Source organism: Anolis sagrei, chromosome X (assembly GCF_037176765.1).
Source record: "Anolis sagrei isolate rAnoSag1 chromosome X, rAnoSag1.mat, whole genome shotgun sequence".
In the NCBI taxonomy this organism is placed as follows: Eukaryota; Metazoa; Chordata; class Lepidosauria; order Squamata; family Dactyloidae; genus Anolis; species Anolis sagrei.
The window spans coordinates 79,744,148-79,760,156 of NC_090034.1; the positions used below are offsets into that span (position 1 = coordinate 79,744,148).

The 16,009-nt window shown below is 44.4% G+C and overlaps 1 protein-coding gene across 1 annotated transcript; it reads left to right on the top strand.

Moving 5' to 3' along the window:
- Nucleotides 1-1,693: 1,693 nt before the first annotated feature.
- PITHD1 (PITH domain containing 1) lies at nt 1,694-11,853 on the top strand. Its single transcript, XM_060784264.2, has 6 exons — nt 1,694-1,949; nt 5,521-5,567; nt 6,762-6,839; nt 7,945-8,049; nt 10,828-10,936; nt 11,150-11,853. Exons 1-6 carry the CDS (start codon nt 1,749-1,751, stop codon nt 11,249-11,251), a joined length of 642 nt encoding a protein of 213 aa, XP_060640247.1. The 5' UTR covers nt 1,694-1,748; the 3' UTR covers nt 11,252-11,853.
- Nucleotides 11,854-16,009: the final 4,156 nt, after the last annotated feature.

A 16,009-nucleotide genomic window follows, 5' to 3' on the forward strand; every position in this document is an offset into this window, starting at 1 on the left:
ACCTGATTCATGCAAGCTTTTGATGAGTGAATTCAAATGCTAATGACAGCAAGGTCGCTTTGCATTGAGCTTAGTAAAATATACTATTTAATAGATAAGTTTCCACAATAATTGTAATTTGTTTAAAAAATTTTTAATGCTCAATATTTATTTATATCTTATTTCTGAATGTTATTATGCTTTTGTCTTGTATTTTATGTTAAATGTGCTTTGATTTGTATTGTATTATGTTGTGTATTATATTATGTTGTGTATTGTATTATGTATTATGTCTGATCCCACAGCAAGCTGGCTTCAGGAAAGGCAAAAGCTGCACATCACAAGTGTTGAACCTGACTCAGCACATAGAAGATGGCTTTGAAAGGCAGCAGATCACAGGAGGTGTCTTCATAGACCTGTCAGCAGCCTATGATACTGTGAACCACCGCCTCCTCCTGAAAAAAATGTATACTATCACAAAGGACTACCACCTCACCCGCCTCATAGGAAACCTGCTACAAAACAGGAGCTTTTTTGTTGAGTTCCAGGGCCAGAGAAGCAGATGGCGGAAACAGAAGAACGGCCTGCCTCAGGGGAGCGTGCTTGCTCCATCCATGTTCAACATCTACACAAATGACCAGCCACTGCCAGAAGGGACAGAGAGTTTCATCTATGCTGATGACCGTGGCATTACTGCTCAAGCAGGGAGCTTTGGGATGGTAGAACAGAAGCTTTCCGAAACTCTAGGTGCTCTTACTGCCTATTACAGGGAAAACCAGCTGATCCCCAACCCATCTAAAACACAGACATGTGCCTTTCATCTCAAGAACAGAGAAGTATCCCGAGTTCTGAAGATCACCTGGGAAGGAACCCCACTGGAGCATTGCAGCGCACCCAAATACCTGGGAGTCACTCTGGACCGTGCCCTGACCTACAAGAAGCACTGCCTGAACATCAAGCAAAAAGTGGGTGCTAGAAACAATATCATACGAAAGCTGACTGGCACAACCTGGGGATCACAACCAGATACAGTGAAGACATCTGCCCTTGCGCTATGCTACTCTGCTGCTTAGTACGCATGCCCAGTGTGGAACACATCTCACCACGCTAAAACAGTGGATGAGACATGCCGCATTATCACGGGGTGTCTGCGCCCTACACCACTGGAGAAATTACACTGCTTAGCCGGTATTGCACCACCTAACATCCGCCGGGAAGTAGCAGCCAATAGTGAAAGGACCAAGGCAGAGACATCTCCAGCCCATCCCTTGTTTGGGTATCAGCCAGCACGTCAACGACTTAAATCAAGACATAGTTTTCTAAGATCTACAGAGACACTCGCTGGAACACCTCAGCAAGCGAGAGTCCAAAAGTGGCAGGCCCAAACCCAGAACCTCAATCCATGGGTGATACCAGATGAGAGACTCCCCCCCCCCCCATTTAATCAGCTACCAAACTCACACATTTTGTATTTTCTCTGTTTGTTTGCTTAGTTCTGTCAGAAATGTAATATAATTGACTGGCTGCCCTGACAGGAGAAATAAAACTCTGGAGAATAAGCAGTGCTTGACTATCAAGCAAACAGTGAGTAGCCCTTGATGATAGAGAAGCAATGTGCAGCCCTTTAAAGGTCTAAGAAAGGCAAGCAGGCGTGGTTTTAGCTCGGAGGCGGGGCAAGTGCGCATGCGCCCCGCGGTTGTTGACATCCGGGCCGTCCAGGGGAGGCTGCGCCTGCGCGTTTGGGGCGGCGGGGGCGGCTCTCGTAAACCATGTCTCACGGGCACAGCCACGGCGGGGGCAGCTGTTGCCATGGCGACGACGACCACGAAGAGCCCGCCGAGCAGCGCGGACAGGCTTGGGGCCTGTACTTGCGCATCGACCGCCATCGCCTCGAGTGCCTCAACGAGCGGCGGGAAGGCAGCGGGGCCCTCGTCTTCCGCGCCTGGGAGGACCGCGGGGACCGCCAGAAGGTCGGGTTCCCTTCGTATTGGAGGCCCCCGAACAAGGAGGCCTTCCCATGAGCCTGCAGGATATTTATTAGGCCTGTGCCAACTGGGTCCTCCAGATGTTTTGGACTTCAACTCCCACAATTCCTAGCAGCCTCGGGCCCCTTCCTTTTCCCCCTCAGCCGCTTAAGCGGCTGAGGGGGAAAAGGAAGGGGCCTGAGGCTGCGAGGAATTGTGGGAGTTGAAGTCCAAAACACCTAGACAGCCCAAGTTGGCCCAGGCCTGATATATTGGGTCTCTCGCTTTATTTGTTTCCTTCCAAAAGCATTGCATAACTAAACAAGTATCAAACTGAGAAAATAGAGTAAGCACAAGAAGTGCAAGGCAGGTAGAAGTCTTCCTCTGTGCATGAGGCAGGGCGTGGTGGGCAAGCATGCAGGTGCTGAGTTGTTTGTCCTGCTCTACAGTCGCACAAGGAGGAGGATTCTTCTAGGTAGTGCCATTTAGCCAGGTTGTCTTTTGATCTGTCTACTCCACTTCTGAGTTTGTTTAGAGACTTCCAGGTTGCCCATTCTGGAGGAAGACACTCGTTTGGAGGGGGGATCCATTTGGGATTTCCTGGTTTAACTGCCCAGAGGGATAGTCTTGCTGTTGCTGGGGGAACATTAAGAGGAGTGGTAGTTCTCATGAAGCTTTTCCTTAATTTGAGCCTACTGGGAGGAGGCTGATAGCCATGCAGTGGGTGGCTTTCACCTTATTTATTTCATGTTTATTGTTCATTCGTTCAGTCGTTTCCGACTCTTCGTGACTTCATGGACCAGTCCACGCCAGAGCTCCCTGTCGGTTGTCGCCACCCCCAGCTCCTTCAAGTCACTCTGGACCGTGCTGCTGAGACCAACAGTTCTGTCATTCTGTCATTGTTCTCACTTTGGACAGTGAAGGGAAAATGCTGGCTGCCAATTATCCTTAGAACTGATCATTTTAAGGCATGGGGCTTATTTTAAAGACTATTTAAAAGGCAATTTTATTCCTCTGATCTCTGCCTGTATTCAAAGAATCACTTCAATCCAGTCACTTTAAGGATACCATCCATCCACCTTGCCCTTGGTCGCCCCCTCTTCCTTTTTCCTTCCATTTCCCCCAGCATCATTGTCTTCTCTAAGCTTTCCTTTCTTCTCATGATGTAGCCAAAGTACTCTCTCATAGTTAGAGGCAATATTGGTCCATTCTTCTGCTTTGACCAGGTTTTGGAGCTCATGAGTAGCAATGGTGCTGACTGTAAGCTTCATGTTGAGCAAGATGGAAATATCAGCCCTGTAGTATCTCATCAAGTGGGGCACGAAGCTGGAACGAAACTGTGCATGAAGGGCGGAAGACAACAGGCAATAACTTTGGCCAAAGGAGCTACCAAGTCCTGGTTTATTTATTTCGTATCAAAAGCATTGCATAAATTAGTATAAAACTGATTAAAAATAGAAGGAGCACAAGCGGCTAAATATCTTTTTACCAAAAATGGGCAACAGGGACCGCACTGTCTGTAGCCTCCAACAATTCTTCCTCTGGGTTGTTGTAGGTTTTTTCGAGCTATATGGCCATGTTCTAGAGGCATTCTCTCCTGACGTTTCGCCTGCATCTGTGGCAAGCATCCTCACTACCTCTGACGATGCTTGCTATAGATGCAGGCGAAACGTCAGGAGAGAATGCCTCTAGAACATGGCCACATAGCCCGAAAAAACCTACAACAACCCAGTGATTCTGGCCATGAAAGCCTTCAACAATACAATTCTTCCTCTGTACACAAGGCAGGACATCACAGACAAGCATACTTTTGCGAAATTGTCTGTTCTGCTCCACAGTTGCACAAGGTGGAGGATTCTACTAGGTAGTGCCATTTTGCCAGGTTGTCCTTTGATCTGTCTACTCCACTTCTGAGTCTGTTCAAGGACTTCCAAGTTGCCCATTCTTGGTTTGCCCCTGGAGGAAGACCCTCGTGGGGGAGGGGCCATCCAGTTGGAATTGCCTGATTTTTCTGCACACAGGGATATTCTTACTATTGCTGTTTGAACACAAGGAGGAGTGGTGGTTCCCATGAAACTTTTCCTTGATTTAAGTCAGTGTTAGGAGCCCCTGGTGGCGCACTGGGTTGAACCACTGAGCTGCTGAATTTGCTGACTGAAAGGTCACAGGTTCAAATCTGGGGAGTGGTGTGAGCTTCTGCCAACGTAGCAGTTTGAAAACATGCAAATGTGAGTAGATCAATAGGTACTGCTCTGGCGGGAAGGTAACAGTGCTCCATACAGTCATGCCGGCCACATAACCTTGGAGGTGTCTATAGACAACCCCGGTTCTTCAGCTTAGAAATGGAGATGAATACCAACCTCCAGAGTTGGACACAACTAGACTTAATGTCAGGGGGAACCCTTTACCTTAACTTAAGTCAGTGGTTCCCAACCTTTTTTTGACCAGGGACCACTTTGACCAAGGACCACTTTGACCAAGGACCACTCACCAACATTAGTACCAAAGGCGTTATGAATCAGTTTTTGTTCAACTTTAGATTTGATTTGGTTATTTGGGGTGCTGATTCAGAAAATTGCATTGGATAGACATCCAGTATTCGCCATCTGTTCGGCCACAGAAAACAATATTTTATAATCTAGAGTTGATGTAGTCTATCCAAAGGGCGAGGCCGTTCAGCGACAGGAATATCAGGCAGTGCAAAAGGAGCAGAAATTACATAAATAAAGAAGGAGGCTCGCGGACCAGATATTTGTCCTCACAACCCACTGGTGGTTCGCAGCCTACAGGTTAAGAACCTCTGATTTGAGTCTACTGGGAGGAGGCTTATAGCCATACAGTGAGTGCCTTTCACAGTGTTCAACCATATTTCTCTCACCATTGGCAGCAACTTCCTGTCCCACATGAGGAGGGGCAGTGCCAGCTAGCTTATAGAACAGGCATGGGGGCCGCATGGCGGGCTCAAGCAGGGTGGGTGGGTCGGAGGAAGGGGGGTCTCCCCAAGCCCCCTACCTGCCCTTTCCTCCTCTTCCTCATCTCTTTTGGAGGCAGAAAGTGAAGAAAAGACAGGAAATGTTTGGATCCCAAAAGGTTGGCCTTGATCAAGGTGCGATGGTGGAGGGGAGAGAAAAAGTGTACCCATTAGACCCAGTATTGCCTACTCCTGATATAGAATCCTAGACTTGGGAAAGACTCCCAGGGGCTATGCAGTCCAACCCCCTGCCATGCAAGAAGGCAAAGCACTTCCTTGCCAAACTACAACTTGCAGGATTCCACAACATTGACCCAAGGCAGTTAAAGTGGGCTCAAGCAGCCTTCATTCCACAGCGTACAAATACCTTCTGTCAGGGAAAGAGCTGGTGATCGTTTCTTATGGACTACAGTTCCCAGAATCCTCCAAACAGGGAGGTGTTGCCTTACGTATTGTGTGTGTGTTGCTGGCTGTCGGGGACAACGTTTTTCACATCCTGCTGAAGGTATTGTTTGCATCGAAAACACATGTATTTTTTGGCTCACTGGCAGAACGTAAAAACTTTATGTATTGAATCCAGTTTTATTTTATTGTTTTCTTTTCCAGTTTGTAGAAAGCGATGACGACGACGAAGAACTTTTATTTAATATCCCGTAAGTATCCCATTCTGCACACATTTGTGATTGCTTGGCATTTGGGACTTTGCTCTTTTCTGATTTGTAAAATACTAAGGCATTTAGGGCAGGTCCTGGTTGGAACGCAAGTAGTGGCAGGTGATTTCATAAAAAAATTATTTTATTTATTTAAATAAAATAAAATCAGCTTCTGTTTCAAAGTTTCCAAGGAAGGAACTTCCATCACACCCTGAGGCAGAGAATTCCACTATTGAACAGCTTGTACAGTCAGGAAGTTCTTCCTAATGTTCAGGTGGAATCTCCTTTTCTGTAATTTGAACCCATTGCTCCGAGTCCTAGTTTCAAGGGCAACAGGAAACAAACCTGCTCCCTATTCCTTATGACACCCTTTTACACACACACAAAACACGCACACACATGTATACATACACATGGCTATCATATCTCCTCCCAACCTTCTCTTCTGCAGGCTAAACATACCCAGTTCTTTAAGACGCAGCTAATAGGGGATTTGTGTGACTTTTCGTTCTATCCAAATTTTAACCACAGTTTATTCCCACTGGAAGGCAACAAAAAAACTAATATATATAGGGTATATATAGATATTTGGCTAGAGTTACACTTTAAAAATGTACTTATTCCAGCTTACAAATAAATTCAACTTCAGAACCTATCTTGTTCATAACTTAGGGTCAGCATGTATGGCGTTTCCTAAGTATGTTAGTCTACAGAAAAAGCCATGATGATTTCCAGAGTTTTCTGATCCAGAAATTTATTTATTTATTTATTTACTACATTTATATGCCACCCTTCTCACCCCGAAGGGGACTCAGAGTGGCTTATAAGTTATAATTGTTTCTGATTTGTGCACTGTTTTCTGTGGACTTCATTCTGGTCTTTATCTTATACAGTAAAGACACAAGGAATCATTCAATAGGTGTTTCTATGTCCGGGCAGCCTGGTTGTTGAAGTACTCTCGCAGCAAAGCTGTGGGGGCCTGGAGGCGCCCTGCCCAGGAGTTGTAAGGCAGCAGGGCCGAAGAGGAGTTGCTGTGGCCGGCAGTGGGCAGCTAGGGCCATGGAGGTGCCATCCTCAGGAGTTGTAAGGCAGCAGGGCCGAAGAGGTGTTGTTATGGCCCCGCACAGGTGTTGCTAATTGATGTTCAAAGCAACTCAACTTCCTGGGAATTCAGTGCTGTCTTTTCTGTTGCAGGTTTACCGGCAATGTGAAATTAAAAGGAATTATTGTGATGGGAGAGGACAGCGACACACATCCCTCAGAAATGAGGCTGTAAGTAGGCCTGAAGGAGAGGCCATTGGCTATTTACCATGTGCCTATACTTGGTTTGTAATTACAATGATTATCTGAATGGTTATTCTTCATCCTTGCCTAGTAGTGGTCATTGGGCCAATATGGATCTTTTAGTTAATTTGAAATAGTTACAGTCAAAAACCTATTGGAGCTCAATCACATTCTGCACAAGCTTGTAATCCTCATTGAGGACTTCAATAGGCAGGTGAGTTAGTTAGCAGGGGAAAGCCCCATTGGCCTTGCTACCTGTCAATGTATTCTCCCCTCGTATCTCTTTCTTGTTAGACTGATACTTCCCAGGAACATGCGTCTTTTTCTGAGCAGATGACAAACCCTTGAGCCCTTCATTTTGTTGTTCTCCTGTGAGCATGGAGAGAGACAAGATATCTGCTGTGAGTGAGTTAGTTAATTAGTTAGATAGGTAAGCCATGTTAAGTTTCCTACTTAGACATGTAGCTCTTTGAATTAAGCCTTTTATAATTTTTAAAGTTTGGCTCTGCTCTTGTGTTGCTGAAGCTCAAATGCTTTACTGCTACCCTAGAAGCCACTGATCTGTCAAATTGCAGCTGCTGCTATTTTACAGTTTTTTAGTACTTTTTCCCTTTTTAGAAATTACCTCTACCATAATCTTTAATCCAGTGGTTCTCAACCTGTAGGTCCCCAGATGTTTTGACCTTCAACTCCCAGAAATCCTAACAGCTGGTAAACCGGCTGGGATTTCTGGGAGTTGTAGGCCAAAACACCTGGAGACCCACAGGTTGAAAACCACTGATCTAAGCAAAGAATTGGCTTCTTTGGACAATGTCACACTAGCGTTCTAAAGCAGGGATTCAAATTTCTTACAGTGTGGCTGCCTCCTGCAGAATTCTGAGAAATGTAGTTTAAGGCAGTGCCTTTGGAATTCTCAGCCAGAGAATTCCAAAACTATGTTTCCCAGAATTCTGCAGGAGGCAGCCACACGATATGAAAACGGGGGTCTCCCTTTAGAACGCTATGGTGATAGTGTCCTCCCTGCAGTTTCTACATCAATGTTCTCCAGTCCTTTGCCTGTCAAATTTTGCTTGTACCTTTGCTTTCTCCCCAGGTTTAAGAATATTCCTCACATGTCCTTTGATGATGCTGCCAGAGAACCGGATCAGATCTTTAGCCTGAACCGTGATGTCACAGGAGAACTAGAATATGCCACCAAGTATGTCCCTGTTTGCTCAGCCTTCACAGATGTGGAGAATTTTCTTCTTCTGAAACTGATTGACAGCAGCCCCTAGTATATGTAAATTGGGATTTCATAATAGTCTCAAACTATAGCAGCTTTGGAGACAATTAAAAGTCAAAAGGAACCTAGTGTGATTCAAATAGATTTAAAGATAGATAGATAGATAGATAGATCTCAATCAGAGCATTTTGAAAGTATAGATTTGGATCAGTGACTGGTAGGTCCTGCCCGTAAAAGCAGCATGTCTTATTTGTGGGCAGAATAGCTCTTAATTATTCAATGAGTGCTGCAGTTCAGGAAGTCAAATATTTCAGGATTGGTCAGTTCTTGGAGATGCTTCTCACTTGTGCACTGCTGAAGACAATGATTTTAGATGCAACAAAACAGGATCTTCCTGGGCCAAATTATACTCATAATTATAGAGCCACATTTCCCTCCTGTGGAATGCTAGGATATGTAGTTTATTGAGGCACGTGCCGGCTGAGAGTTCTTAATGTCCTTACTAAAGTTCAAATATAGAACCATGGTAGCTGAAGTGGAATAACAACAACAACAACAACAACATTTTATTTGTTACCCACCTCTACTTATGACTTGAGGTTTTTTATTGTTGAGAAACAACAAATCGCTTCTGGTGTGAAAACATAATATAACACGCATACAACAAAATACATATATAAAAACACACAATTATAAAGACATACACCAAAACGCAGACTACTGCAACGTGCTCTACGTAGGGTTGCAAAAAAAATATTGGAAAAGAGTACAGAAGGAGATCCAAAAAATGTTAGAAATACAAATTCCCTGGAAACCAGAAATGTTTTTATTAGGCATGTATGAAGAGAAATTAGAAAGGAATATAAACAAATTATTTTTAATAACCACGGCTGCAAGAATCTGTTTTACGAAAAGATAGAAACAAGAAGAAATACCAGAGGAAGATTAATGGCTGACGAAAATACTAGAGATCAGAAACATGGATAGATTTACTTTTCTCATGTCGAAGAATAAAGGAATAAGAATGGAAGAAATGGATTGGAAAAATGTTACTGAATATCTGAAACAAAAAATATGCTTTTGATCTAATAATTGAAGAAAATAAGGAGAAAGATAGAAAAAAAGGAAGAAGATGGGAAAGAAATTGAAAATAAGGAGAAGAGGAGGAAGAGAAAGAGAAGAAAGGAAAAAGTAAGAAGACCTCCAGAAGATAACAGGAAGTCAAAATATCTATTTTAATTTTTTCACTTTTTTATTTTTCCTGTCTCTATCCTTGAATCTTTTGTATGTTCCACACACTGTTCTGGTACTTTATTTTTTTTCTTCTTCTCACTTTGTTATTTTATCCAATTTGCACACTATCATTAATATTATTTTCGTTTTCTATTGCTTATTGTTTTTTAATGAAAATCTCAAAGATTATATGAGGGTTGCGTTTGAAGACTGTTTGGTGGGCAGCAACCAGGTTTCTAACTGGAGCGGGGCACAGAAAGCACACAACTCCCTTGCTGCACCAGCTCCACTGGCTGCCACTCTGCTACTGAGTACAATTCAAATGCTGGCTTTAGGCCATAAAGTCCTAAACAGTTCCAACCCAGCTTACCTGTGGAATGTATCTCCTCCTATGAACCATCTCGGAGATTAAGATCATCCAGGGAGACTCTGTTCTCGATCCCACTCCCTTCGCAGGCGCGACTGGTGCGGATGAGAGACAGGTAGTGGCCCCTTGACTGTGGAACTCCTTCCCCAGTGATATTAGAGCAGCCCCCTCCCTCCTGTCCTTCGGGAAGAAAGTTAAATCCTGGCTGTGGGACCCAGCGCCTGCATAGTGATGGTACAACAATTGATATCTCAGTGCAATAATGAACAATTACAAATGACATTTGGAATGCCTCTTGACTTACACTTCTGGATTCTGTGATTTTAATTGATAAGTTTTAATGGTGTGATTTTAAAGTATATGTTGTTTTATGCTGATATGTATAATACGGTTAAGATTCTTAATTTATAGTATATGTTACTGTCTAGAAATTATGTTTTAGTTTTCATGTACGTACGGCATTGAATTTTGCCACTATTATGTTAGAAACCGCTTTGAATCCCCTCAGGGGTGAGAAAAGCAGTATATACATACAGTAAATAAATAAACATACAGTGGCAATAGAGCGCAAATCAAAAACTCATGATTCAAAGTTGACTGGGTTGGCCTGCTGGAAGACATGGTCTTCAATTCTGATTATTATTATTTTTGTCGTGTCAGGAGCAAGTCGCTTCTGGTGTGAGAGAATTGGCTGTTTGCAAGGACGTTGCCCAGGGGATGCCTGGATGATTTTGATGTTTTTATCATCCTTGTGGGAGGCTTCTCTCATGTTCCCGCATGAGGAGCTGGAGCTGATAGAGGGAGCTCATCCGCCTCTCCCCGGATTCGAACCTGCAACCTGTCGGTCTTCAGTCCTGCCGGCACAAGGGTTTAACCCACTGCGCCACCGGGCGCTCCTTCAATTCTAATAATTCTAATAGAATTATAATTGTGCGAATGGGGCCCTGTTTTCCTATTTTAGGTGGATCCTTTAGTGCAGGCATGGGCAAACTTCGGCCCGCCATGTGTTTTTTACTTCAACTCCCACAATTCCTAACAGCTTACTTGGAGGGCCAAAGTTTGTCCATGTCTGCTTAGTGTCTTTGGGGACCAGAATGTAACATATGTCTCTATAATGAATTTTACATATAGAAAGCTACTTTTCTCTCTTCCAGAATTGCTCGCTTCTCAAACGTTTATCATCTCTCCATCCATTTCTCCAAGAACTTTGGTGCTGACAGAACAAAAATCTTTTATATTGGCCTGAGAGGAGAATGGACAGAAGTAAGTGCAAGAGCTGAATCATCAGGCGTTACTTTGGGGGGTGCTGCTTTTAAAAGATCCATGGAGCTGGAAGGGGCCACTGTATACATTGCTCAGTTTTGTGGCAAAGTCCATAGAAATGGGGGAAAGGGGTGTGGGGAAGGACTAAGTGATTGTTCTGGTGCTCCAAGACATTAAACCTTACAGAGGAATTGTCTTCTTGTTTCTGCGCAGCCCCATCGGCACGAAGTGACCATCTGCAACTACGAAGCGGCCGCAAACCCGTCTGACCACAAAATTGATCAAATAACGCCGCAGACACATTTCATTTCCTAACTGCAAAAAGCTTATACAACGACCAGGACAGCAGCAGGGTAGCTTTGGAAGGATGTGGGATACTTGAGGCTACAAACGCCGTAGCTTTCTTCTTTTTTCTTTTTCTGGGTGGGTTCTTGAAAACCAGGGCATGAAATGCCTGGCAATCATGGTTTGGGCCTTAGAAGTATCCCCAAAAGAGGCCATGAAAATACTGACCTTTGCCTGCCTCAACATTGCCTGTCTTAACTCTTTAAGATGTGTTTGGGGCAGGCATTTTCTGAACTGCCTGTTTAGTTGCTCCTTTTGCTACTGATAAGACTCTTTTAGGCAGCTTCATATGGGGTTTGCAGAGTTCTGGCTTCCGAATGTAATTTGTATCAGGGAGAAAATAGGGAGACATTGATGTTCTAAGTGGGCTCTTGGCTAATATCCAAGTGCATATGGCAGTTGGACTGTGCGCCAAAGTACTTGCATGCCTTTCCACAAGCATTTTCTATGTTTATCTCTGATAATTAAGCCTCCTTGTGTGTGTCTAAAACCTGGAGACCTAATTAAAAATGGGCTTTGTCTCTTGTAGGCTACATTGTGGGTTAACTTTTCCAATAAATATGGCAAAGAAAGTGGGTCTCCCTTTGTTACTTTTTTTAACCTTTCAGTGGAATGCTGCCTGTATTAGGAAGGATTCATATTCTCACATTAGACTGCATTTTTAAAATTAAATATTTATCTCACCTTTCCCCCCAAGAAGCTCAGAGTGGTGAATATGTTTTCCTGATTTGATACAAACCCCATTGAGGCAAGTTAATTTGAACAATAGTAACCAGTATAAAATCACACAGTGTGCTTCATTGGGAATTGAATCTGGATCTTACTAGGCATAGTAAGACCACCCCCCTATTTTATTGCATAACAGTCGCCACCACATCATACTTGCACCCCCGTGTTTTTTGGGGTGGCAAAATTAATATTTTTGTGTTCCTCGCATAATAGTCGCAGAGCCGCTTGGGACTGGTTGTCTCCTTCCTTCCCTCCTGTGTCCAGTTTTGGGCACCAGAATTGAAGAAAGATGTTGACAAGCTGGAATGTGTCCAGAGAAGGGCAACCAAAATGATCAAAGGTCTTGAAAACAAGCCCTATGAGGAGCGACTTAAAGAGCTGGGCATGTGTAGCCTGCAGAAGAGAAGGCTGAGAGGAATCATGATGAGGGCCATGTATCAAGATATGGAGTCATAGGGAGGAGGGAACAGGCTCGTTTTCTACTGCCCTGGAGAGTAGGACGCAGAACAATGGCTTCAAACTACAGGAAAGGAGATTCCACCTGAACATTAGGAAGAACTTCCTGACTGTGAGATCTGTTCAACAGTGGAATTCTCTGCCTCAGGGTGTGGTGGATGCTCCTTCGTTGGAGGCTTTTAAGCAGAGGCTGGATGGCCATCTGTCGGGGATGCTTTGAATGCGATTTTTCTGCGTCTTGGCAGGGAGTTGGCTATCTGGGTCTCTTCCAACTCTATGATTCCTACCTTCTCCAAAGGCAAGGCAATTTAAGAACTACAAAGTGCGTTGAACAGACCATATCAGCTCTAGTTTCTGATACAAAACATATGCCATTCAGTAGTTGCCATCTGCTCGCCCAAAGAAAACCATATTTAATAATAGATTCTAGAGCCACGGACCTTATTTTAGTTCTCACAGCCCACAGGTCGGGAACCACTGATCTAAAAGTAAAGGTTTGCCCTGACATTAAGTCGGTTGTGTCTGACTCTGCGAGTTGGTGCTCATCCTCATTTCTAAGCTGAAGAGTTAGCATTGTCCGTACACACCTCCAAGGTCATGTGGCCGCCATGACTGCATGGAGCACTGTTACCTTACTGCCATAGCGGTGCCTACTCATCTACTCACACTTGCATGTTTTCAAACTGCTAGGTTGGCAGAAGCTGGGGCTGACAATGAAGGCTCACCCTGGTCCCCGAATTTGAACCTCCAACCTTTTGGTCAGCAAGTTCAGCAGCTGAGTGGTTTAACCTGCTGCACCAGCATGGGGCCCAGTTCATATCTCAAATCACAGAAAAGGAATTTGTTGCTTCTGTCTTCCTTTTCATACTTTTACATATTTTATATGCAATCTATATAAATTAAAATGTAATGTTTGTTTGTGGGATTAACATAACTCAAAAACCACATATATACACAAACACACACATATACACACGCACACAAATATATACACACAAAACACATACACAGACATGGCCACAGCAACGTGTGGCAGGGGACAGCTAGTTTTATATATATATATACAACTAGCTGTACCCGCCACACATTGCTGTGGCCAATCTTCCCTCCCTCTTTCTCTCCTTTCTTTCCTTCCTTACCTCCCTTTTTCCTTCCTTCTCTCGCTTTATTTCCTTCCTTCTCTATCTTTCTTTTCTCCTTCTCACCTTCCCTTCTTTTCCTCTTTCTCTCCTTCCTTCCTTCCTTCCTTCCTTCCTTCCTTCCTTCCTTCTCCCTTTCTGTGTATATGTGTTTTTATGTGTGTATATATGCTTTTATGCGTGTGTATATATATATATTGACTATTCTAAAGCCTTTGACTGTGTGGATCATAATAAATTGTGGCCAGTTCTTGGTGGGATGGGCATCCCAAGCCACCTTGTCTCTCTCCTGAGGAAACTGTACAAGGACCAAGTAGCAACAGTAAGAACTGACCACGGAACAACAGACAGGTTCAAGATTGGGAAAGGCGTACGGCAAGGCTGCATACTCTCCCCCAACCTTTTTAACGTGTATGCAGAACACATCATGCGATGTGCGGGGCTTGAGGAATGCAAAGCTGGGGTGAAAATTGCTGGAAGAAACATTAACAACCTCAGATATGCAGATGACACCACTCTGATGGCCGAAAGCGAGGAGGAGCTGAGGAGCCTTCTAATCAAGGTGAAAGAAGAAAGTGCAAAAGCTGGGTTGCAGCTAAACATCAAAAAAACCAAGATTATGGCAACAAGAATGATTGACAACTGGAAAATAGAGGGAGAAAATGTGGAGGCCATGACAGACTTTGTATTTCTAGGTGCAAAGATTACTGCAGATGCAGACTGTGGCCAGGAAATCAGAAGACGCTTACTTCTTGGGAGGAGAGCAATGTCCAGTCTCGATAAAATAGTAAAGAGTAGAGACATCACACTGGCAACAAAGATCCGCCTAGTCAAAGCCATGGTATTCCCTGTAGTAGCCTACGGATGTGAGAGCTGGACCTTAGGGAAGGCTGAGCGAAGGAAGATAGATGCTTTTGAGCTGTGGTGTTGGAGGAAAGTTCTGAGAGTGACTTGGACTGCGAGAAGATCCAACCAGTCCATCCTCCAGGAAATAAAGCCCGGCTGCTCATTGGAGGGAAGGATACTAGAGACAAAGTTGAAGTACTTTGGCCACATCATGAGGAGACAGCAAAGCCTAGAGAAGACAATTATGCTGGGGAAAGTGGAAGGCAAAAGGAAGAGGGGCCGACCAAGGGCAAGATGAATAGATGGCATCCTTGAAGTGACTGGACTGACCTTGAAGGAGCTGGGGGTGGTGATGGCCGAAAGGGAGTTCTGGCATGGGCTGGTCCATGAGGTCACAAAGAGTTGGAGATGAATGAACAACAACAATATATGCATATATGTGTGTGTGTGTATATATATACATTTGTGTATATGTGTGTTTGTGTATATATGTGGTTTTACACATGCATTCTAATGTTCTTTTTTGTTTTTTGGCTTTTTAAGTACCTTCGGCTGTGTTTTTCAATGTTTTATGAGTGATGGTCACTCATTGGCCTGATAGGTGTCTTGTGTCCAAATTTGGAAGTCACAGGTCCGCAGTTTGGGAGTCCTCCTGGACTCATCACTTACGCTTGAGGCTCAGGCGTCGGTGGTGTCCGGGAGGGCTTTTGCACAACTAAGACTTGTGCGCCAGCTGCGACCGTACCTCGCAAAGGCTGATCTGGCCGGGGTGGTCCATGCCTTAGTCACCTCTAGGTTGGATGATTAATGCGCTCTACGTGGGGCTGCCCTTGAAAAGGCTTGGAAATTCCAACTGGTTCAACGGGCGGCGGCCAGGATGTTAACTGGCGCCCCTTACAGAGAGAGGTCAACCCTCCTGTTTAAGGAGCTCCATTGGCTGCCGTTTACCTACCGAGCCCAATTCAAGGTGCAGGTGCTTACCTACAAAGCCCTAAATGGTTTGGGACCTGCCTACCTGCGTGACCGCATCTCCGTATATGAACCCACACGCTCCCTCCGTTCATCTGGAGAGGCCCTGCTCACGATCCCACCTGCATCGCAGGCTCGTTTGGTGGGGACGAGGGACAGGGCCTTCTCTGTGGTTGCCCCCGACTTTGGAACACCCTCCCCAAAGACATTAGACTAGCACCCACGTTGGCAGTCTTTAGGAAGAACTTGAAGACCTGGCTATTCCGATGTGCCTTTCCTGAATAGGATAACCCCTAGCACTATGTCCCAGAAGCACTTTATTAGAGCTTAAGACTCTCTGCACATTGCACTTGCCTAGAATCCCAACACATTACCTCTTACACCCAGCACTTTTAACCTTTACCCTTCATTGGCCCAGCCCAGGTTTTATTGCGTAACAGTGTAATGTTTTGTTGTTGTTGTTGCTTATGTTTTTAATTTGCTTGCTTTGTATTGTTATTGTCTGTTGTTGTTGTTTGAGGCCTTGGCCTTTGTAAGCCGCATCGAGTCCTTCGGGAGATGCTAGCGGGGTACAAATAAAGTATAATAA